Below are 24,159 nucleotides of genomic sequence, written 5' to 3' on the forward strand. Positions count from 1 at the left end.
CAGTACCCAGCTATAGTGTGTGTGTGTGTGTGTGTGACTTTACAGTAGCCAGCTATAGTGTGTGGGTGTGACTTTACAGTAGCCAGCTATAGTGTGTGGGTGACTTTACAGTAGTCAGCTGTAGTGTGTGGGTGACTTTACAGTAGCCAGCTATAGTGTGTGTGTGTGTGACTTTACAGAGGCCAGCTATAGTGTGTGTGTGACTTTACAGTAGCCAGCTATATTGTGTGTGTGACTTTACAGAGGCCAACTATAGTTTGTGTGTGACTTTACAGCAGGCCAGCTATAGTTTGTGTGTGACTTTACAGTAGCCAGCTGAAGTGTGTGTGTGTGTGACTTTACAGTAGCCAGGTGTAGTGTGTTTGTGTGACTTTACAGCAGCCAGCTATAGTGTTTGTGTGCCTTTACAGTAGCCAGCACAGTGTGTGACTTTACGCCAATTCTAGGTCCAAGAGGCTTCTAAACAGCTTCTACCCCCAAGCCATAAGTCTCCTGAACAGCTAATCAAATGGCAACCGAGACTGTTTGCATTGCACCCCACCCCCACCCTCTTCTATGCTGCTATTACTCTCTGTTATTATCTATGCATGGTCACTTTAAAAACTCTACCTACATGTACATAAGTACCTCGACACCGGTGCGCCCTGCACATTGACTCTGTACCAGTACACCCTGTATATAGCCCCACTATTGTTATTTACTGCTGCTCTTTACTTATTTGTTATTCTTATCTCTTTTTTCTTAAAACTGCATTGTTGACTCAATGCACAGTTTCCTAGAGATAAATCAAGTCAAGCCTGCTACATCAAAGAAATAGAAGCAGGCGAAATAGATAGGAGAGTAGTTGCTTTGTAAGGTATCTCTACCTGAAATGACATGATCTAAGTGATTGACAGTTGGTTTTAATAATCAAATCAGTACTATTTTTTATATATATGTTTTACATTATAGTATCAATGAATAAATATGCAAGATTGAAGACAACTGAACCTCTAACGGAATTATTTATTTGCCTGGATCCAAATATTTAGAAAATGCGTCACACGGACCGATATAAGGTGTTGCACGGGTCGATTGTCTTGCCGCGGTAGTTAGTTTGTTTTGGATTATCAGGTACTCTTCAGTTTTTCATGGACAGGCATTGTCACCTCAGTATATTACCATAGTTTTAGTGATGTTTTACTTTTGTATAATGACTTTCTTCCACTTAATCAACGCATAATTATTCGAGAGCGACATGGTTAGCTAACGTTACGGGCAGCTTAACTTGATTTGCTAGTTAGCTGCAATGCACGGCTAGCTGTCATGCATGGGTTGTCATAAAATGCAGCTCGCCAAGTGTAGCTTCGCTTGCTTAATTGTACTGGTCATGAAGTTTCCATGGATTTATCTCTAAGTGTATCATTTAATCATAAGACCTATGAGTGTTGCTTTTCCTAATGTGCTACTGCAACATTGCAGTAGTATTTTGTTGCTGACATTGTTTTCTAGCTAGCTACAGTAGCCATAATGCATTAAGTAAAGTTACCACCCTTGTTCAAGCCAGCCAAAATCCGAGTCCAGTGTCGACTAACGTTAAGTGTTCAAGCAAGCAACTGTGCTAGCTAACTTACCAACTAATGTTGCAATGTTTATTTCAGAGGGAGTTATGGAGACCGAGACAACCCCAAATATACCCACAGAAAGCCATGGGATGAATGGGACTGATAAAGGCAGAGCTGCCATTAAAACCCAGTAAGTGTGCTTCCTGTTGCTACTTGGCTGGAAAGAAATCCTGTACACACAACTGTGGATACAATTGGCCACCCCTGCCCCAGACCATCACCAGTCTGACATGTGTACTGATAGAACAGGCTTCAATGAGAGAAACTATACAATGAAAAAAAAGACTGGTCGATAGGCAGTTGGTCGACTGAGATTTCTTTAGTCGAGCAGTTTGATTTGCGCTTGTCTGAGTGGACTAATCCATTGTGGTGGCTGTGGGGATCACTCTTAATAAAGGTTTTCCCTGACCTGGCCCCACCCCTGGGTGCATGTTTTGGTTTTTGCCATAGTACTACACAGCTGACTCAAATAACCAACTCATCATCAAGCTTTGATCATTTGAATCAGCTGTGTAGTGCTAGGGCAAAAAACTTAACGTGCACCCAGGATAGGCCCCGGGACTGAGTTTGGGAAACCCTCCCCTTAAGACGTGCTACTGAAATTGTAAATGGTTATTTTACATAAGAACAAATGGTGCAACACTAATACAAATATTATTTTATAACAAATGCGCTTCCTCCCACGTTTGATAGCGGTTGCGCTTCTGAAACATCAGTGCGCTGTTAAATAAACATGTTGCTATGTGCGTAATAGCAAAGTCACCCAGCATATTTGTGTTGAGAACAATGCGGCGGAGGCAGCAGTGGAGTTATGAGACCAGAAAACAGCCCTTGCCTTAATTGTCTAAGAAAAGTGAGGAGAGAGGAAACACCAACTTAAATAGATCTATAATCAACAGCCTAACTGTTAATTGTGCCTGACCTATAAATCATCCATATATATTTAGCTACAGAAATAAGACAGGTCCTGCTTGTGTTGCCTGTTTGAGTGTTAGTTTTAGGGGCATGATATATCTTTGAACATATCGGAATTGGACGATATTAGCTAAAAATGCCAACATCGGCATCGACCGATATCTAGTATAACACCGATGTGCAAAACTAATGTCAAAGCAGACTTGCTAACCTATATAACGTAGGTACATGACGTAATGACACCACGTAAAATTTTGCGCTACATGTGCAGCACAGCATTCCTAACCTAGCCCACAATGTCTGCTGTGTGGATCGAGCAGTCAAAAAGTCAAGCAGTCATTTGAAAGAGTAAGAACATTTCAGCGAGACAACTCTAAAGGCAAAATCCATTCAAGCCAAGATCATGGAATTCATTTGCCGACTGGTCAAGCACCGGTGCACACTACCAAGTGCTCTATTTTTCAGATGTTGCCCTACCGGAGTTACACAGTAATAGCGTCACTGATATTAGCTTCACGACATACATACTATGGAATGCCGTTTGGGTCTTTGCGTGTCAAAATAAATACAGTTTGCAAACACCGGCCACAAACGATGTGTTTACAATACCGCGTTGGTAATAAAGCATAATTTGCTCGACTGCAACTTCTGGGGTGGCTAGCTTGGTACCGAGCTAGAACCAAAGCACCAATACAACCAGCCTGAAAACACTGACCAGTAGAAACTGCAGTCATTTAAATTATTCTTAGCAAAGATTTAGGAATCCTTGTAAGTATTAGCTTGGATGCCACTTGTTGTTCGCCTATTGAAATTGAACTTCAGTTCATGAAAATAAATAGCTAGCCAGCTACTTAACCCTGTTGACCAAAGCTAAAGTTATAAGCATCCAGCTAGCTTCATCTGGCTAGTGAGGTTCGACCGGACCGGTTATGTATTGTGAAGTTAGCCACAATAAGGATTAGGCACAATAGCGGAATTTGTGGTTTGCCTTCAAAATAAAAGTATGTCATTGACAGTAAGGGCAAATATATACAAATAGTAGAATTATGCCATACCTTTATTTTGAAGGCTAACTGCTAAGTCCACTATTGTGGCTAATCCTTAGTGGCTAGCTTCACATAGATGGGTTGATCAAGTAAGAACTGTCTTATAAATTAGGGTTATTTTAGATGATGACACCTAGCTATATAGTTAGCTAGTTAAGTATAGCTACTGAAACAGATTGTCCTTTTGCTGTGTTTTTGGGGAAGAATGTTGTTTGCATCCATGAGCTAGCTAGATTTTTTTATGACCAGCACTGTAGGTGCGCGAGACAACTTTACAACCTTCCTGTGACATCGGGTGTTGTAGGTGTCCTGGAGGGCAGGTAGTTTGCCCCTAGTGACGCGTTGTGCAGACCGCACCACCCTCTGGAGAGCCCTGCGGTTGTGGGCAGTGAAGTTGCCGTAATGGGCGGTGATACAGCCCGACAGGATGCTCTCAATTGTGCACCTGTAAAAGTTAGTGAGGGTTTTCGGTGACGAGCCACATTTTTTTCAGCCTCTTGAGGTTGAAGAGGCGCTGTTGCGCCTTCACCACACTATCTGTGTGGGTGGACCATTTCAGCTTGTCGGTGATATGCACTCAGAGAAACTTAACTTTCCACCTTCTGCACTGCTGTACCGTCGATGTGGATAAGGGGTGCTCCTTTTGCTGTTTCCTGGAGTCCACGATCATCTCTTTTGCTTTGCTGACATTGAGTGAGAGGTTATTTTCCTGACACCACACTCTGCGGGCCCTCACCTCCTCCCTGTAGGTTGTCTCGTTGTTGCTGGTAATCAAGTCCACTACTGTTGTGTCGTCTGCAAACTTGATGATTGAGTTGAAAGCGTGCATGGCCAGGCAGTCATGGGTGATCAGGGAGCACAGGAGGTGGCTGAGAACACACCCTTGTTTATGCCCCAGTGTTGAGGATCTGCGGAGTAGAGATGTTGTTCCCTACCTTCACCATCTGGGGGTGGTCCGTCAGGAAGTCCAGGACCCAGTTGTACAGGGCGGGGTTGAGACCCAGGGTCTCAAACTTAATTATGAGTGTGGAGGGTGCTATGGTGTTGAATGCTGAGCTGTAGTCAATGAACAGCGTTCTTACATAAATATTCCTCTTGTCCAGATGGGATAGGGAAGTGTGATGGCGATTGCATCGTCTGTGGACCTATTGGGGCGGTAAGCAAATTGGAGTGGGTCTAGGGTGACAGGTAGGGTGGAGGTGATATGATCCTTGACTAGTCTTTTAAAAAAATTTTTTTTATTGAATTATGTAACTGTTATGAAAGTTGTATTGTCCATTTTGTTTTGTAATAAATGCCAATTTAAACGTGTACATGACACTGCAACAACATTTCCCCATGGGGACAAGTAAGTAAGTAGTCTCTCAAAGCACTTCATGATCAAAGAAGTGAGTGCTATGGGGCGATAGTCATTTAGTTCAGGTACCTTAGCTTTCTTGGGAAAAGGAACAATGGTGGCCATCTTGAAGCATGTGGGGACATCAGACTGGGATAGGGATTGATTGAATATGTCCTTAAACACACCAGCCAGCTGGTACTGGTTATAATTTATTTCGTGTTTACATTGTTCCAATACAGTCGGAATTATATTGTAATCTAACAGCACTTGTTTGGCATGCAGGACTTGCTCCAGTATTTTCCACAACTAGTCAAATTTATTCCTTATATCTGACATTCCCTTTACCTCCTGAGCAACCAAACATTCCCCCGATTTGTCATGTCATTTGCATCCGTTTTGCTATCACATGTGTTACGGTGTTCATAGTTGGTTATAACCAATTTATTCATGTGATTGTGATATGCTAAAGTCAGGCTCTATTTGTCACATCCTTACATGTATGTGTCACGTGACGAGAGCAAGGGTTGAAGTAATAGGGAATGCTTTTCCTAAATAAATTTGGGATTTTGATCATACATTTTCATTAAGAAATGGCTGTAATTATATTGCAGCTTTAGTAACACGGACACCACGATAAACACTGATTTTCTGTGGTGGTCGCTGCAGCAGGGACGAGAGAGACAACAGGTGCTAGTCACACAGTCCCTCGCTGTCATTTTTAACACAGGGCAGCAAGTCTGAGCTTGGCCTGGCACAATCAAATGTGTCCTCAAAGCGTCATACACACTCAGTGCATATATACTGAACAAAAATATAAACGTAACATGCAACAATTTAGAAGATTTTACTGAGTAACAGTTAATAGAATGAAATCATTCAAGTACATTCATTAGGCCCTAATCTATGGATTTTGCATGACTGGGCAGGGACGCAGCCATGGGAGGGCATAGGTCCACCCACTTGGGAGCCAGGTCCACCCACTGGGAGCCAGGCCCAGCCAATCAGAATTCGTTTTCCCCCACAAAATGACTTTATTACAGACACAACTACAACTGAGCACCCCATCCTCAAACGATGCCGCAGATGTGGAGGTCCTGGGCTGGCGTGGTTAAACGTGGTCTGCGGTTGTGAGGCCAGTAGGTTGTACTGCCAAATTCTCTAAAAACAATGTTGGAAATGGCTTATGGTAGAGAAATAAACATTCAATTATTTGGCAACAGCTCTGTTGGACATCCCTGCAGTCAGCATGCCAATTGCACACTCCCTCAAAACTTGTGATATCTGTGGCATTGTTGTGTGACAACACACCACATTTTTGTGGCCTTCTAAATGTCCCCAGCACAAGGTACACCTGGGTAATGATCAATTGGTTTAATCAGTGTCTTGATATGCCACACTTGTCAGCTGGATGGGTTATCTTGACCAAGGAGAAATGGCCACTGACAGTGATAGAAACAACAATTTGTGCATAAAATTTGATTATTCTTTTTGTTGTGCGTATTGAAAATGTCTGAGGCCTTTTATTTCAGCTGTTAGTTTTTCACTCTGTGTCAGAACCTAATGGACAATTAGTCAAAGCTCAAACCAAGTTTATTCACCCACTGGGTCAAAGAGCTGAGAAGACAAAGACATGTTTCCATCAGCACAAGTATTTATATATAGAGTCTTCTGTCTAATAGAGGAATGGTGCCAGAGGGGATGGCTGCTGTTTTACATGCTCTTAACCAACTGTGCTATTTTGTTTTTTTCACATTTTTTGTTACTTATTTTGTACATGGTGTTGCTGCTACCATCTCTTATGACCTAAAAGAGCTTCTGGATATCAGAACAGTGATTACTCACCTCAAACTGGATGAAGATGTTTTCTTTAATGAATCTGACGTGAAAGATATACTGTTTCCCTGAGACCAGGCCCAAATCCCCGTAATTCGCGTGAAGAAAATATGGAAATACAGGGGGTGGAGGTTGGGGTGCCTTGTGAGATTTGGGTAACCCTCTACCATCAGTTTTATTGGCCAAAGTGCAATCACTGGAGAATGAACTGGATGATCGGCATTCAAGACTCCTACCAACGGGACATTAAAAGCTGTAATATCTTCTGTTTCACCAAGTCGTGGCTGAACGACAACACGGATAATGTACAGTTGGCTGGGTTTTCCGTGCATCGACAGAACAGCTATGAATGGTAAGACAAGGGGTGGTGGTGTCTTTTTGTCAGTAACTGCTGGTGCGCAATGTCTAATATTACAGAAGTCTCGAGGTACCCCTCAGGGGTGCGTACTTAGTCCCCTTCTGTATTCCCTGTTCACCCACGACTGCTTGGCCAAGCACAACTCTTAACCATCATTAAGTTTGCTGACAACACAACAGTGGTAGGCCAGATCACTGACAATGATGAGACCGCCTATAGGGAAGAGGTCTGAGTCCTGGGAGTGTAGTGCTAAGGACAACAACCTCACCCTCAACGTGAGCAAGACAAAGGAGCTGATGGTGGACTACAGGAAAAGGGGTGCAGAACATGCTCTCATTCACATTGACGGGGCTGTAGTGGAGTGGGTCGAGTGTTTCAAATTCCTTGATGTCCACTTCACCAACAAACTATCATGTTACAAACACCCCAAGACAGTCGTGAAGAGGGCATGACTACACATTTTCCCCCTCCGGAGACTGAAAAGATTTGGCATGAACCCCCAGATCCTCAAATATATTTTATACTTGAAATTCTTCAAAATAGCCACCCTTTGCCTTGATGGCTGCTTTGCACACTCTTGGCATTCTCTCAACCAGCTTCACCTGGAATGAATTTCCAACAGTCTTGAAGGAGGTCCCACATAAGCTGAGCATATTGTTGGCTGCTTTTCGTTCACTCGGTCCAACTCATCCCAAACCATCTCAATTGGGTTGAGGTTGGGTGATTGTGGAGGCCATTTCATCTAGATGCAGCACTCCTCACTCTCCTTCTTGGTCAAATAGCCCTTACACATCTTGGAGGTGTGTTGGGTCATTGTCCTGTTGAAAAACAAATGATGGGATGGAATTTTGCTGCAGAATGCTGTGGTAGCCATGCTGGTTAAGTGTGAGTTGAATTATAAATAAACCACTGACAGTGTCACCAGCAAAGCACCATCACACCACCTCCTCCATGCTTCACGGTGGGTACCGCACATGCGGACATCATCCATTCACCAACTCTGCATCTCACAAAGACACGGCGTTTGGAACCAAAAATCTCATATTTGGACTCATCAGACCAAAGGACAGATTTCCACCGGTCTCATGTCCATTGCTCATGTTTCTTGGCCCAATCAAGTCCCTTCTTCTTATTGGTGTCCTTTAGTAGTAGTTTCTTTGCAGAAATTCAAACATGAAGGCCTGATTCACGCAGTCTCTTCTGAACAGTTGATGTCTGTTACTTGAACTCTGAAGCATTTATTTGGGCAGCAATTTCTGAGGCTGTTAACTCTAATGAACTTATCCTCTGTAGCAGAGGTAACTCTGGGTCTTACTTTCCTGTGGCGGTACCCATGAGAACCATTTTCATCATAGCGCTTGATCGTGTTTGCGAAGGCACTTGAAGAAACTTTCAAAGTTCTTGAAATGTTCAGGATTAACTGACCTTCATGGACTGTCATTTCTCTTTGCCCTATTTGGCAAAATGGCTCAAATAAGTAATCTTCTTTATACCACCCCTACCTTGTCACAACACAACTGATAGGCTCAAACACATTAAGGTAAGAAATTCCACAAATTAACTTTTAACAAGGCACAACTGTTAATTGAAATGCATTCCAGGTGACTACCTCATGAAGCTTGTTGAGAGAATTCCAAGAGTGTGCAAAGCTGTCAAGGCAAAGGGTGGCTACTTTGAAGAATCTCAAATATTAAATATATTTTGGTTTGTTAAACAATTTTTTGGTTGCTACATGATTCCATATGTGTTATTTCATAGTTTTGATATCTTCACTATTATTCTACAATGTAGAAAATAGTAAAAATAAAGAAAAACCCTGGAATGAGTAGGTGTGTCCAAACTTTTGACTTGATACTGTACTTCTACAAATGACCTTGTTTAACCTATACCCCCGCACATTAACTCGGTACCGGTATCCCCTGTATATAGCCTCTTTATTGTTAATTTATATTAAATTTTTTACTTCACTTTATTTAGTAAATATTTCCTGAACCAACAATGCAGTTCAAGAAATAAAGGGCTTTTAAGTAAGCATTTCACGGTAAGGTCTATGAAACCGATGTGAAATGGCTAGCTAGTTAGCGGGGTGCGCGCTAATAGCGTTTCAATCGGTGACGTCACTCGCTCTGAGACCTTGAAGTAGTTGTTCCCCTTGCTCTCAAAGGGCCACGAAGGAGGGTGGTTAATGATGCTTCAAGGGTGGCTGTTGTCGATGCATGCAGATGGCCCCTGGTTCGAGCCCAGGTAGGGGCGAGGAGAAGGACGGAAGGTATACTGTTACATCTACAGATGTTGTATTCGGCGCATGTGATGTGATTTGATTTGACATCCAGACGGTCTATACATCTCTATTGCTAGGCAGGAACGTAGGTGGTGTGTGCGTAATAGAACGGTTTCTTGTCACTTCATCTGACCTGACCTCGGCCAACATTCCTCACTCCTCCCTAATCCACGGCTATCCAACCTTATCAGTGACTGAAACCAAACTTTTAACCTTTGGCCCTCTCGATAGGATTCATGAGTTTTAACAATAACATTATACATGTAAAGTAGTTCTAGTATGGTAAAATGAATAAGTACAGTGGGGAGAACAAGTATTTGATACACTGCCGATTTTGCAGGGTTTCCTACTTACAAAGCATGTAGAGGTCTGTCATTTTTATCATTGGTACACTTCAACTGTGAGAGATGGAATCTAAAACAAAAATCCAGAAAATCACATTGTATGATTTTTAAGTCATTCATTTGCATTTTATTACATGACATAAGTATTTGATCACCTACCAACCAGTAAGAATTCCGGCTCTCACAGACCTGTTAGTTTTTCTTTAAGAAGCCCTCCTGATCTCCACTCATTACCTGTATCAACTGCACCTGTTTGAACTCCTTACCTGTATAAAAGACACCTGTCCACACACTCAATCAAACAGACTCCAACCTCTCCACAATGGCCAAGACCATAGCTGTGTAAGGACATCAGGGATACAATTGTAGACCTGCAAAAGGCTGGGATGGGCTACAGGACAATAGGCAAGCAGCTTGGTGAGAAGGCAACAACTGTTGGCGCAATTATTAGAAAATGGAAGAAGTTCAAGATGACGGTCCATCACCCTCTGTCTGGGGCTCCATGCAAGATCTCACTTCGTGGGGCATCAATGATCATGAGGAAGGTGAGGGATCAGCCCAGAACTACACGGCAGGACCTGGTCAATGACCTGAAGAGAGCTGGGACCACAGTCTCAAAGAAAACCATTAATAACACACTAAGATGGGTCGTGGCTGGGTCTTCCAGCATGACAATGACCCGAAACACACAGCCAGGGCAACTAAGGAGTGGCTCCGTAAGAAGCATCTCAAGGTCATGGAGTGGCCTAGCCAGTCTCCAGACCTGAACCCAATAGAAAATCTTTGGAAGGAGCTGAAAGTCCATATTGCCCAGCGACAGCCCCGAAACCTGAAGGATCTGGAGAAGGTCTGTATGGAGGTGTAGGCCAAAATCCCTGCTGCAGTGTGTGCAAACCTGGTCAAGGAACTACATGAAACGTATGATCTCTGTAATTGCAAACAAAGGTTTCTGTACCAAATATTAAGTTCTGCTTTTCTGATGTATCAAATACTTATGTCATGCAATAAAATGCAAATGAATTACTTAAAAATCATACAATGTGATTTTCTGGATTTTTGTTTTAGATTCCGTCTCTCACAGTTGAAGTGTACCTATGACAAAAAGTATAGACCTCTACATGCTTTGTAAGTAGGAAACATTGCCGATTTTGCAGGTTATCAAATACTTGTTGTCCCCACTATATATATTTCAAGCTAGAATACAACACAACTCCAAAAAATTGGACTAACAATTGAGTTTATATTTTTGTTCAGTATAGTTGATTTGATTAAAACACATAGGATGTGTCTGCATATGGAAAAATTCACGTTTAAAAATTTCGACCAAAAGAACAGATGACTCTCGGCCGACCAATATTTTTTGTATTCGGGGACAGCCCTAATTTATACGTATTAGGCCTACTTGTTGAATTGTATCAATTATATATGAATGTGATCAGCATTCTCTGTTTTCAGGTTTCTCACAACCAAAGAAAAGTTCCATGAGTTACTGGACTCTGGAGTGAAGTGTCCTAACGATGACAAGGCCAGTGACAATGCAGTACCAAAAGAGACAACAGAGGACTCTCTGGAAGAGCCTCAAGAGAAAAAATTTAAAGTGGACCCGGATGAGCAGGAGAGGACGAGGAAACGGGACAGCAAGCGAATGCGAGGACAGAACAAGTCTAGGCCGCATATGAAACCCACAAGCTACGACAACAGACGACTGTGTCCTTCCATAATTCAGGTAGGATTGTCACTTTAGCGACTAGATGAAAGGGCCAACTACTTTTCATGCAACCTGGGACTTGCCATGTTTGAAACCCCCCCCCCAAGTAATTTCAATAATGTGTTTTTCCTTTACCTATCAGGAGCATGCTCAATTGAGTTTCCTGTAGACCTAATTGTTTATCAACACCAAATTGTTTTTTCTATTTTCTCATTGAACTGCCCCAGGAGCGTGAGACCAAATGTGTCTACGGCGACAAATGCAAGTTCATCCATGATGTTGCTGAGTACATGGCCTTAAAGCCCGCTGACGTTGGAGAGCACTGCTACCTCTATGACACCTTCGGGAAGTGCCACTACGGCTTGAGCTGCCGATTCGCCCGGGCCCACATCAGCGCTGACCTAAAAAACCTGGCTAACGAGGAGCGTGTGAAAGCCATGGAGGGGAGAACACCCGTGAGGAATAGCCTGGACAAGGACCTGCAGTGGCGCCTCCGCAAGAAGGTGGTCCCCTTTACAGCGTCTGACGCCTACATGAAGACCGTTTTCAAAGGCGGACACAAAGCAGGAGAGGGCTGGAAAAAGGCTGCAACAGCAGAGAACGGTAAAGCCTCGGCGGGGTCTGCCATTTTGTGGAAGCAATATGTCGCCTGGGTTATATTCATTAGTCATACACGGTAGCAAAAAGTTTTGCAACGAAACAAGAGTTTATATTAGCAAATTCCGGTAGGTCCCTCTCTATTTGCTTCTGTTTGGTTACTAGTGAATACATCCCTGGTGGTTTTGCAACTGATATTCGCAGGAATTTCACTGTTTTTAGTTGCAGAACATATTTTTTGTTTGGACAGTTTTCTTTGTGTACCACTCTCAAAGCCAAACTGCATTTCAAGTGGCTTTACTGTTTGTAAAGACTTGTCAGGTGCAGAGATGGTGTTAGAATACATTAAATTGATTAATTCAGCTATTATATAATCTGATTTTCACCCTAATCAAGTGTTGATGATAATTATTCTGATAGTTCAATGTTTTATCTCCCTTAGTTGATAACTGTTGTTCAGCGGTGGTGCACTCTCAGTGTTCTGAAGGGGAGAAACCACAAACAACAGACAACCAGGGAACTGAGGTACTGTAGCAACACTATTACTCTACAACTACTACTACATTTGTCACAAAGCGCTGAACAGCAACCTGGATCTTAATCTTCAAAAAGTAATTAGAGTTGACAGTGACAAGGGAAAAACTGCCTGGCTGGCAAATATAATAAATAGATCTATGCTATTTTGGGATTTACTGTATGGTGGCTAGAAGTTTTTCCTCAAGTTGTTTACCTTTTGGAAAATTGCAGGTTAGCCAGGAGAACCTGGCTCTAGTGAAAACCATTGGGCCGTTGACTGATGCTGATGTTATAAAGTTACGACAATGTGAAAAGAAGCAGGTATGTTTGAGCCACTTGACTTAAACACAGTGCTAGGTATTTTGTCTTGCATGTCGGGCATCTGAGTGGCACTTTGTATATTAAGCTCATTTAAATATTAACGGCCCATTTTTAATATTAAGACATTGTATAAACTAAATAGTAACGTTATGAATAGAAATCATTGTTTTTATTCTTCCTAAAGGTGGACTTCAAAGACAAGCTGTATCTTGCTCCCTTAACAACGGTAAGTCGGTCCTTGGAACAGAATTGGTCACTTTCCCAGACTGATTAATCCTACTCCTGGACTGAAACCCATGCTCAACTGAAAATCTCTTTTTAATAGGGTTTCTTAGTCCAGGAATAATGTTGTTTTGGGTTTGGGAAAGCGACCCAATGTGCACACACTAATGGCTTGATATTTCATACACCAAAGAGGACCAGAATGAAAATAAGTGACTTTGTTAGATATAATCTATGATTTTTTTATGTGTGTATTGTTGTTTTCTGCATTATGTATTTTAGAATGATCTAATAAAATGAATACATTTGTCTCAGTGTGGAAACCTGCCTTTCCGTCGTATATGCAAACGATTCGGCGCCGACATTACATGTGGAGAGATGGCCATGTGTACCAACCTGCTGCAGGGCCAGTCGTCCGAATGGGCGCTCCTCAAGAGACATGAGAGCGAGGACCTTTTCGGCGTGCAGGTTAGAACAGGCTGAAAGTGCTAGGATTTTTTAAATTAAATTTTTTTTTTTTTTACATCTGAATACATACTTATGCCCATTGCTCCCCAGGGATATCTCCACTTCATTGTACTCTGTTCTGGGCAGTGTGCTTGAGCTTGTTCCACCCCATGGCGGTTTTAAAAGTGATAGAAGTGGTAGTAGATCACGCCTAAATTTGTCAGCCATTTTTTTTTATTCCTATCAGCCATTTTTTTTTATTCCTATGAGTTTAGTCCTATGTCCCTCATTTGCGTAGATCTAGCTATTTACCTCAATCCTGAATTAATGGGGAAGATGGGGATTATCTTAGTCCATCATTTTAGATTGAACATCCAGGGTATTTGAGCCCAAAGTAAAGATCTTTGAAACGGTTCAATTTTAAAGGTAGAATCCTTAATTGAAGCGATAACAAAGCATCACCCCACCTATGTTTGGTAAAAATGCTGAGGAATGGGTCTAAATTCATAGACCGAGCTATGGATGGAAGCACTGACCATCCATGATGTCAAAATTATTATAAAATAATATCTTTATAGTTTTAACCATGTTTTAGGGCTATACAGTGTTTGTTTAAATTGACATGGTTTACAAACGTTGGAGTAACACAAGCTTATATTTTGGGTTCTGATGAGGTGCGACAGTTGAACTAAACTCATGAGGCCTTTACAATTTATATTATTTAAGAATCAATGGTTTATCATTCATTTATAAGAAAATATATACAGTATATATATATATATAGCAACTAAGGATTCTAGCTTGGTCCGTACTTGAAGTCTGATAATTTACATTTTTAGGTGGAGGGATGCTTTCCTGACACAATGACCAGATGTGCAGAGCTACTCAACAACAAAATCGACGTGGACTTTGTGGACATCAACTCTGGGTGTCCTATTGACCTTGTATACAAGAAGGTGTAATCTTCTGGACATTCTCCATTGAGATTACTTTTTAGTCCAGGATTTGTCTTAATGTGTCTGGGAAACCAGCCCTCTAAAACATGATTAGTATGATCTTCCTTTCCCTTTCTTTAGGGCGGAGGATGTGGGCTGATGACGCGCACCAACAAGTTTGAGCAAATCATCCGAGGAATGAACTCTGTAAGTGATGCGAATTCCTTATTTGCTCAGCTATGGTATTGGAGATGTTGCACTAATGCAGGCTCAATAAAACCCTCAAAGCATTTGAAAGAAAACAAATATTACTTGAACTCAGGTCTGGTATGTAAAGGGACTTTGTTGTTCTTTCCTCAGGTTCTGGATGTCCCTTTGACTGTCAAGATTCGTACCGGCGTTCAGGAGAAGGCCAACATCGCACATAAACTCATCCCAGAGATGAAGAAGTGGGGGGTGTCCATGATCACGGTACGTCTGTCAGAATGTAATGCTGGATCCTAAATCGATCTAGCCTAAGTTAACTGTTCTGTGTTGGTTTCGTCACAGGCAGGGATGTGTAGCATAAGAGTAATTTCAAGTCTCTATGCAGTTGCATGGCAGGTCCAGGGAACAGCGCTATACTAAGTCAGCTGACTGGGACTACATCAATACCTGCTCCCAACTCGCCAGCCCCATCCCACTCTTTGGTAAGTAGGATTTAGAGAGTTTATTAGTCACATGCACAGGGTTGGAAATCTAGCAAGGTACAGGGAAATTCAACAGTGCAGGTCAAAGTGAAGTGAATGAAACAATAAAAACTGGCATTGTTGAATACTAATTTCTGATTGGCTTGAAGGTCATTCTAGAGCATGCATTATTTCTATATAAAGCAGTGTATTTGCAAGGTAGAATTCAGTGGCTTATATAGTTCTTACATGTTTGAGCTGCTTTTGAAAGAAGATGTCTAATTGAAAACATTGGCGTTGTTGAATTCGATTTTCGTAATGGCAAGCTAGGACTGATGGTTTGGTTACTAAGGCAACTACTGTCGCTATCTAGTGTTAGGTTCTTATTTTTCAGAGTAAATAACTCGCGGACACTAGAGAAGCTTAACCAAGTTTAATTGTTCCCAAAGGGTCGACACAGCTGTATTCAGACATCACATTTCACACAAGCACTGATATTTAACACTTTCTCCTAGGTTGAGTCTCCTCCTCCACACTGAACAGCCAATGCACCTCTGTTGATAGACAGAACCTTAATTATATCTGTTATTTCTCACTTCATCTAACCTGACCTCTACCCAAAAGTGCTCACTGCTACCCAACTCAAGGCTGTCATGGTTAATGATACCAGACTGTCTCTTCTCTTCACAGAGGATCCCTGATGGCTAACAATAACATATCCTGACATAATGTAACATCACCCTCTCTCCCTCAGTGACCTTGTTAGTTTCTAAGATCTCCACCCGTCTCCCCTACACATTCCCAAAGCCATCTAACTCCTACAGATAACCATTAACTTCTGATATAAAAACCATTATCATCCCTCAGATGCCATACTTCTGATCTATCATGTCTCTAGAAAATCAGTGTTCAAAGTTTACCCAGAATCCAACACTCGTAAACTTGTTAGCTACTTCAGTGGATGTTGAACACATTTCTACCTGCAAATTAATGAATTTCTAGCTGTAAATGTGTTCAATTATAGCCATGGTATAAAGGGATAATCAACTTGGGGCTCTATGCGTTCTCTGGGAAATAATGCAACTCCGTGAAAGGTTATTTCCAATCCGCTAGCATACACCTTCCATGTCATTATTTTCCAGTGAATGCATAGCCCCTCGTTAATTATCCCTTACATTATATATACATATTGACAACTGTAACACGATAAATGGCCATTCTTCAGTTTCCTGACACGGGTGTCATCTATCCACTGTTTAATTTGGATAAGTTTTGAAAGACATCGTTGGTATCACATTTTTAGTCGGTGTATTCATTAATTTTATCCCCAGAGGCAATCTGGAACATACTTCGGTTCACGTTATCAAAACGGTCTCGGAGCATGGATTCTAATTGATCGGACCAGTGTTGTACAGACCTGACCACTGGAACATCCCTCTTGAGTCTTTGTATGTAGGCGGGTAGGAGAAAAATGGAGTCGTGATCAGATTTGAGGATGGAATAAAGCCTAATACCCATGTCGAAAAGCGGTGTAGCAGTGGTCAAGTGTGGAATTTGCGCGTGTTGGACCGTCAATGTGTTGATTATTCAGGAGCACGGACTTCAAATGGACTTAAAAATTGAAAATGGCGCAGGAAGAAATGGCGGCAGTTTTACGGGCGCCTAACCAATTGTGCTATTGTTTTTTTGTGTGGTGTTTGTAACATATTTTGTACATCATTTTCTGCCACCGTATCTTATGGCAAAAAAAGAGCTTCTGGATATCAGGAGAGCAATCGCTCATCTTGGATTAGACAGACTTTTTTTCTTCAACAAGCAGGATGTACTTCGAACACCCGACAAGGCTGACATCCGCCATTTGCAAGAGAAAGAGGTGCAGGTAGAGAGGACACAGAGTGGGGTGCCTCGTAAGATTCCGCAGAAGGCGAGTGGGAAAGCTGCCGTTAGTCAATATTACTTGCCAACGTGCAATCATTGGACAATAAATTAGACAAGGTACGATCACGAATATCTTACCAACGGAACATCAGAAACTGTAACATGTTATGTTTCACGGAATCGTGGCTGAATGATGACATGGATATTCAGCAAAAGGGATATACGCTGCAACGGCTAGATAGAAAAGCACACTCCGGTAAGACGAGGGGGAGCGGTCTGTGCATATTTGTAAACAACAGCTGGTGCACAAAATCTAAAGTCTCTAGATTTTGCTCGCCTGAAGTAGAGTATCTTATGATAAGCTGTAGACCACACAATTTGCCAAGAGTTTTCATCCATACTTTCCGTGGCTGTTTATTTACCTTCACAGACGGATGCTGGCACTAAGACTGTACTCAGTCAGCTGCATAAGGAAAGAAGCAAACAGGAAACCACTCACCCAGAGGCGGTGCTCCTAGTGGCTGGGGATTTTAATGCAGGGAAACTTAAATCAGTTTTACCTCATTTCTGTCAACATGTTAAATGTGAAACCAGAGGGGAAAAAATTCTAGATCACCTGTACTCCACACAGATGCATACAAAGCGCTCCCTCGTCCTCCATTTGGTAAATATGTTCCGGGATTCTTCCGATGGCTTTGAGGACAACACCCCATCAGTCACTGGCTTTATCAATAAGTCCATCAAGGACGTCTCCCCCCACAGTGACTGTACATACATACCCCAACCAGAAGCCATAGATTACATGCAACATTCGCACTGAGCTTTAGGGTAGAGCTGCCGCTTTCAAAGTGTGGGGCTCTAACCCATATGCTTATAAGAAATCCTGCTATGCCCTCTGTTGAACCATCAAACAGGCAAAGCGCCAATACAGGGCTAAGATTGAATCGTACTACACCGTCTCCGACGCTCGTCTTATGTGGCAGGGCTTGCAAACTATTACAGACTACAAAGGGAAGCACAGCCACGAGCTGCCCAGTGACAGGAGCCTACCAGACGAGCTAAATCACTTATATGCTCGCTTCAAGACAAGCAACACTGAGGCATGCATGAGAGCATCAGCTGTTCCTCTCTGTAACTGCTGTGAGTAAGACCTTTAAACAGGTCAACATGCACAAGGCCGCGGGGCCAGATGGATTACCAGGACGTGTGCTCCGGGCATGTGCTGACCTGCTGGCAGGTGTCTTCAATGACATTTTCAACATGTCCCTGATTGAGTCTGTAATGCCAACATTGTGCCCAAAAACACTAAGGCAACCTGCCTAAATGACTACAGACCCGTAGCACTCACGTCCGTAGCCATGAAGTGCTTTGAAAGAATGTTAATGGCTCACATTAACACTATTATCCCAGAAACCCTAGACACACTCCAATTTGCATACTGCCCAAACAGATCCACAGATGACGCAATCTCTATTCCACTCCACACTGCCCTTTCCCACCTGGACAAAAGGAACAGCTATGTGAGAATGCTAATCATTGACTACAGCTCAGTGTTCAACACCATAGTGCCCACAAAGCTCATCACTAAGCTAAGGTCCCTGGGACTAAACACCTCACTCTGCAACTGGATCCTGAACTTCCTTACAGGCTGCCCCCAGGTGGTGAGGGTAGGTAGCAACACATCTGCCACCCTGATCCTCAATACTGGAGCCCCACAGGGGTGTGTGCTCAGTCCTCTCCTGTACTCCCTGTTCACCCACGACTGCATGGCCAGGCACGACTCCAAAACCATCATTACGTTTACAGACGACACAACAGTGGTAGGCCTGATCACCGACAACGACGAGACAGCCTATAGGGAGCATGTCAGAGACCCTACCGGGTGGTGCCAGAATAACAACCTGTTCCTCAACATGACCAAGACTTAGGAGATGATTGTGGACTACAGGAAAAGGAGGACAGGGCACGCCCCCATTCTTATCGACAGGGCTGTAGTAGAGCAGGTTGAGAGCTTCAAGTTCCATGGCGTCCACATCACCAACAAATAGAATAGTCCGAACACACCAAGACAGTCGTGAAGAGGGCACGACAAAGCCTATTCCCCCTCAGGAAACGAAAAAGATTTGGCATGGGTACTCAGATCCTCAAAAGGTTCTACAGCTGCAACATCGAGAGCATCCTGACTGGTTGCATCACTGCCAGGTACAGTAACTGCTCGGCCTCCGACCGCAAGGCACTGCAGAGGGTAGTGCGTATGGCCCAGTACATCACTGGAGCTAAGCTGCCTGCCATCCAGGACCTCTACACCAGGCGGTGTCAGAGGAAGGCCCTAAAATTTATCAAAGACCCCAGCCACCCCAATCATAGAATGTCCTCTCTACTACCGCATGGCAAGCGGTACTGGAGCGGCAAGTCTAGGACCAAAAGGCTTCTCAACAGTTTTTACCCCCAAGCCATAATACTCCTGAACAAGTAATCAAATGGCTACCTGGACTATTTGCATTGTCCCTCCCTCAACCCCTCTTTTACACTGCTGCAGCTCTGTTTATCAGATATGCGTAGTCACTTTAACTATACATTAATGTACATACTACCTCAATTAGCCCGACTAACTGGTGCCCTCACACATTGGCTACCCGGGCTATTTGCATTGTGTCCCGCCACCCATCACCTGCCAACCCCCTCCTTTATGCTACTCTCTGTTTATCATATATGCGTGGGCATTCTAACCATACCTACAGTGGGGAGAACAAGTATTTAATACATTGCTGATTTTGCAGGTTTTCCTACTTGCAAAGCATGTCTGTAATTGTTATCGTAGGTACACTTAAACTGTGAGAGACGGAATCTAAAACAAAAATCCAGAAAATCACATTGTATGATTTTTAAGTAAATAATTAGCATTTTATTGCATGACATAAGTATTTCATACATCAGAAAAGCAGAAGTTAATATTTGGTACAGAAACCTTTGTTTGCAATTACAGAGATCATACGTTTCCTGTAGTTCTTGACCAGGTTTGCACACACTGCAGCAGGGATTTTGGCCCACTCCTCCATACAGACCTTCTCCAGATCCTTTCGGGGCTGTTGCTGGGCAATACGGATTTTCAGCTCCCTCCAAAGATTTTCTATTGGGTTCAGGTCTGGAGACTGGCTAGGCCACTCCAGGGCCATGAGATGCTTCTTACGGAGCCACTCCTTAGTTGCCCGGGCTGTGTGTTTCGGGTCGTTGTCATGCTGGAAGACCCAGCCACGACCCATCTTCAATGCTCTTACTGAGGGAAGGAGGTTGTTGGCCCAGATCTTGCGATACATGGCCCCATCCATCCTCCCCTCAATACGGTGCAGTCGTCCTGTCCCCTTAGCAGAAAAGCATCCCCAAAGAATGATGTTTCCACCTCCATGCTTCACGGTTGGGATGGTGTTCTTGGGGTTGTAATCATCCTTCTTCCTCCAAACACGGCAAGTGGAGTTTAGACCAAGCTCTATTTTTGTCTCATCAGACCACATGACCTTCTCCCATTCCTCCTCTGGATCATCCAGATGGTCACTGGCAAACTTCAGACGGGCCTGGACATGCGCTGGCTTGAGCAGGGGGACCTTGCGTGCGCTGCAGGATTTTAATCCATGACGGCGTAGTGTGTTACTAGTGGTTTTCTTTGAGACTGTGGTCCCAGCTCTCCTCAGGTCATTGACCAGGTCCTTCCGTGTAGTTCTGGGCTGATCCCTCACCTTCCTCATGATCATTGATGCCCCACGAGGTGAGATCTTGCATGGAGCCCCAGACTGAGGGTGATTGACTGCCATCTTGATCTTCTTCCATTTTCTAATAATAGAGCCAACAGTTGTTGCCTTCTCACCAAGCTGCTTGCCTATTGTCCTGTAGCCCATCCCAGCCTTGTGCAGGTCTACAATTGTATCCCTGATGTCCTTACACAGCTCTCTGGTCTTGGCCATTGTGGAGAGGTTGGAGTCTGTTTGAGTGTGTGGACAGGTGTCTTTTATACAGGTAACGAGTGGAAAACAGGAGGGCTTCTTAAAGAAAAACTAACAGGTCTGTGAGAGCCGGAATTCTTACTGGTTGGTAGGTGATCAAATACTTATGTCATGCAATAAAATGCAAATGAATGACTTAAAAATCATACAATGTGATTTTCTGGATTTTTGTTTTAGATTGCGTCTCTCACAGTTAAAGTGTACCTATGATAAAAAATGACAGACCTCTACATGCTTTGTAAGTAGGAAATCTTGCAAAATCGGCAGTGTATCAAATACTTGTTCTCCCCACTGTACATGTACATAATACCTAAATTAGCCTGACTAACCGGTGCCTGTATATAGCCTCGCTACTGTTATTGCCTCGCTACTGTTATTTTTCACTCTTTTTACTGTTGTATTTATTTCTTTACTCATCTGTTGTTATCCTAATACCTATTTTTTAACTTAAAAATCACACTGTTGGTTAGGGCCTGTACGTAATCAATACACTATACTGTTGTATTTGGCGCATGTGACAAACATTGATTTGATTTAGTTCATGTCCACTGCGACAAATGCTGCCTCCGGTTATGTGGTCGCCATCTTTTTCAGGGTCCAATGAAGATCTTTGAGAGCATTTTTGGTGTCTGCTTGGGGCGGGACTTACACATACATGGTTATAATCCCGGAGAACTCTCTCAGAATCTAAACAGGGCGACATGTATTACAAGTCGGGAGAGCAGAAGCTCGGAAGTTCCTGTACGTTTCCCCCGTGGGACCACTTGTTATTGGTCATAAAGCATTTGTTCTTGCCAGAGAGAACCCGCTTCCTATCCGCTCAATGAACTGTAAAACCCACTGGTTGTATATAATCAGTTTGTATGCCGGAGGAAAGCAAAGTATGTTGTAGAATCTGATGTCCATTTGGAAGGAGGTCCTCGATCTTAAGTTCACTAAGTTAATTCTTTAATGATTGAACATTGGCAAGTAGTATGCTTGGTAATGGAGGACGGGTGGCGTCTCAATCTCACAAAGTTAGTGTGTTTGTGCGTGTTTTTCTTTCTGTGTGTTTGTGTGTGCACCTGTTAAACCTCATCTCTCTTATATGCAGGTAATGGAGACATTTTGTCTTATTATGATGCCATGAAGGCTAGAGAGACTGAAGTTTCGGGTATAATGCTGGCAAGGTTGGTATCTTAATGGAAAAGAATAGACATGCTTTTGATTTCACACAATTTGACTGATCAGAGTAGTGCGCTCTGATAGGATGAGTGGATAACATATAGCTTACTTTTTATCCAACCCTTTCAGATCTAATGAAGTGCGTAGGGAGGCTTGATGAAGGGCTATGGGTTGATTTGAGATGGGAAGCACCTTAGATTCAGGCTCTTATCTCAGTGGTTCTCAAACCTCTCCTCAGGGACCCCCATGACATTTCACAATCTTGTTGTAGCCCTGAACTCACCTGATTCATCTAGTCAAGGGCTGATAATTAGTTGACCATTTGAATCAGGTGTGTTAGCAGTGAATAGTTCAAATACATGGAACAGCTGTGGTCTCAGAGGAGGTTTGAGAACCCCTGCCTTAATCGACTCCAGCTCTAGTTGTAATACTTTTTCTCTCGGGCAGGGGCGCGCTCATCAAGCCCTGGGTTTTCACAGAGATCAAGGAGAGGCGGGACTGGGACATCTCGTCCAGCGAGCGGTTGGATGTCCTTAGGGACTTCACCCACTACGGCCTGGAGCACTGGGGCTCGGACACCCAAGGCCTGGAGAAGACCAGGAACTTCTTGCTGGAATGGCTGTCCTTCATGTGCAGGTGGGTACTCGTATAGGCATGAAGTATCAGGTGGTATTCACACTGTAATAATGCTTAGAAACATACACAATAGTTGTTTTAGTGCTTTATAGGTTGATCAATATGTTGATGTAGGTGAAGACAAACGAGAACCTGCAGGGCTGCCAAATCTTTTTTTCTCCTTATTTACCGTCTTTCACAAACCTAGAATTCAACCAATTCAAAATGTTCTTTATTAAACATTAACACCGTAACACATTTAATGTGGACATGTCAATCTTACCCTCTCTCCTTTATAGGTACATACCAGTTGGGCTGCTGGAACAAGTGCCCCAGAGGATCAACGAGCGACCACCCTACTACATGGGCAGGGACTACCTGGAGTCTCTCATGGCCAGTCAACACGTAGGGGACTGGATCAAGATCAGGTGAAGATCACTATTGCTTATCCTAACCTAGGTTCTTATGGCTGCCAGTGTATGCTGGTTTTCATTCACACTGACCTCTTGAATCATTCTCAGTAGTTGAAGCTTCCAATTAAAAATAGCATAGTAGGAGGTTGCAAGAGCAATGTCTCGTGTCTCAATCCATATTCTTGAGGGCTTTTATATGGTGGCTTTTAGCTTAACCAGCCAATAAGATGAGTGTGTTAATGCACTTAAAAAAATAGTCCCATTAGCATCTCTCAGTTGGTTTGAATTAGTATAGACTACCTCTATACTAATGTATTTATACAGGCTGAATATCGGTTCTAATTACACACAGCATGCTGAATAGTTTCATGGAAAAGGGGGTTTTAATAATGGTCTTTTTCCCCTTCTCCACAGTGAAATGCTGCTTGGACCTGTACCCAAGAATTTCAACTTTCTGCCCAAGCATAAGGCAAATGCTTACAAATGAATTTTGTGTATGAATGCTCAACAAAAAGTTATGAAGGCAAAGCTTTTGTCAATTTTATTTCCATTCAAGTCAGCAGTCCTGAATATACCTATTACATGAGTAATACACAAGTAATTTAAAAATTACGTAAATGATTTATTTCAACTTTGTTTGGAGTGGTGTGTTTCTTTTACTTGGAGATGTATTTGTTTTACCATTGCACCAAATAAATACTGTATATGGAATAAAATACATCTAAAATACAACTTTGATCTTTTCTGAAGTTTTTACATTAGTATGTTTGTTTGTTTGAGTTTTGATTCTCTCGTTTAACATACAACTGTCTTCGTGTGAATCTGACATGAGTCATGAGAAGAGGATTGCAGATGACTTTGAATATTAGCATTACATTTGCAAAGAATGAGTTGTTAATAGTTTTGTTTTTTGAGATATCAATACCAAATGCAGTGTGGTTCATGTTACGCATGTTC

General features: G+C 42.7%; 1 protein-coding gene across 1 annotated transcript; it reads left to right on the plus strand.

The window, feature by feature from the left end:
* Window positions 1-1,020: 1,020 nt before the first annotated feature.
* Window positions 1,021-23,934, plus strand: dus3l (dihydrouridine synthase 3-like (S. cerevisiae)). The gene is made up of 16 exons (XM_024441466.2): window positions 1,021-1,113; window positions 1,641-1,734; window positions 11,176-11,446; window positions 11,656-12,031; window positions 12,468-12,550; window positions 12,773-12,862; window positions 13,047-13,088; window positions 13,400-13,552; window positions 14,371-14,487; window positions 14,608-14,673; window positions 14,827-14,937; window positions 15,059-15,155; window positions 22,104-22,179; window positions 22,622-22,810; window positions 23,089-23,217; window positions 23,617-23,934. The coding sequence occupies exons 2-16, from the start codon at window positions 1,649-1,651 to the stop codon at window positions 23,687-23,689; spliced, it is 1,959 nt and encodes a 652-aa protein (XP_024297234.1). The 5' UTR covers window positions 1,021-1,113; window positions 1,641-1,648; the 3' UTR covers window positions 23,690-23,934.
* The last annotated feature ends 225 nt before the right edge of the window (window positions 23,935-24,159 follow it).

This window comes from Oncorhynchus tshawytscha, linkage group LG13 (genome assembly GCF_018296145.1).
Source record: "Oncorhynchus tshawytscha isolate Ot180627B linkage group LG13, Otsh_v2.0, whole genome shotgun sequence".
In the NCBI taxonomy this organism is placed as follows: domain Eukaryota; kingdom Metazoa; phylum Chordata; class Actinopteri; order Salmoniformes; family Salmonidae; genus Oncorhynchus; species Oncorhynchus tshawytscha.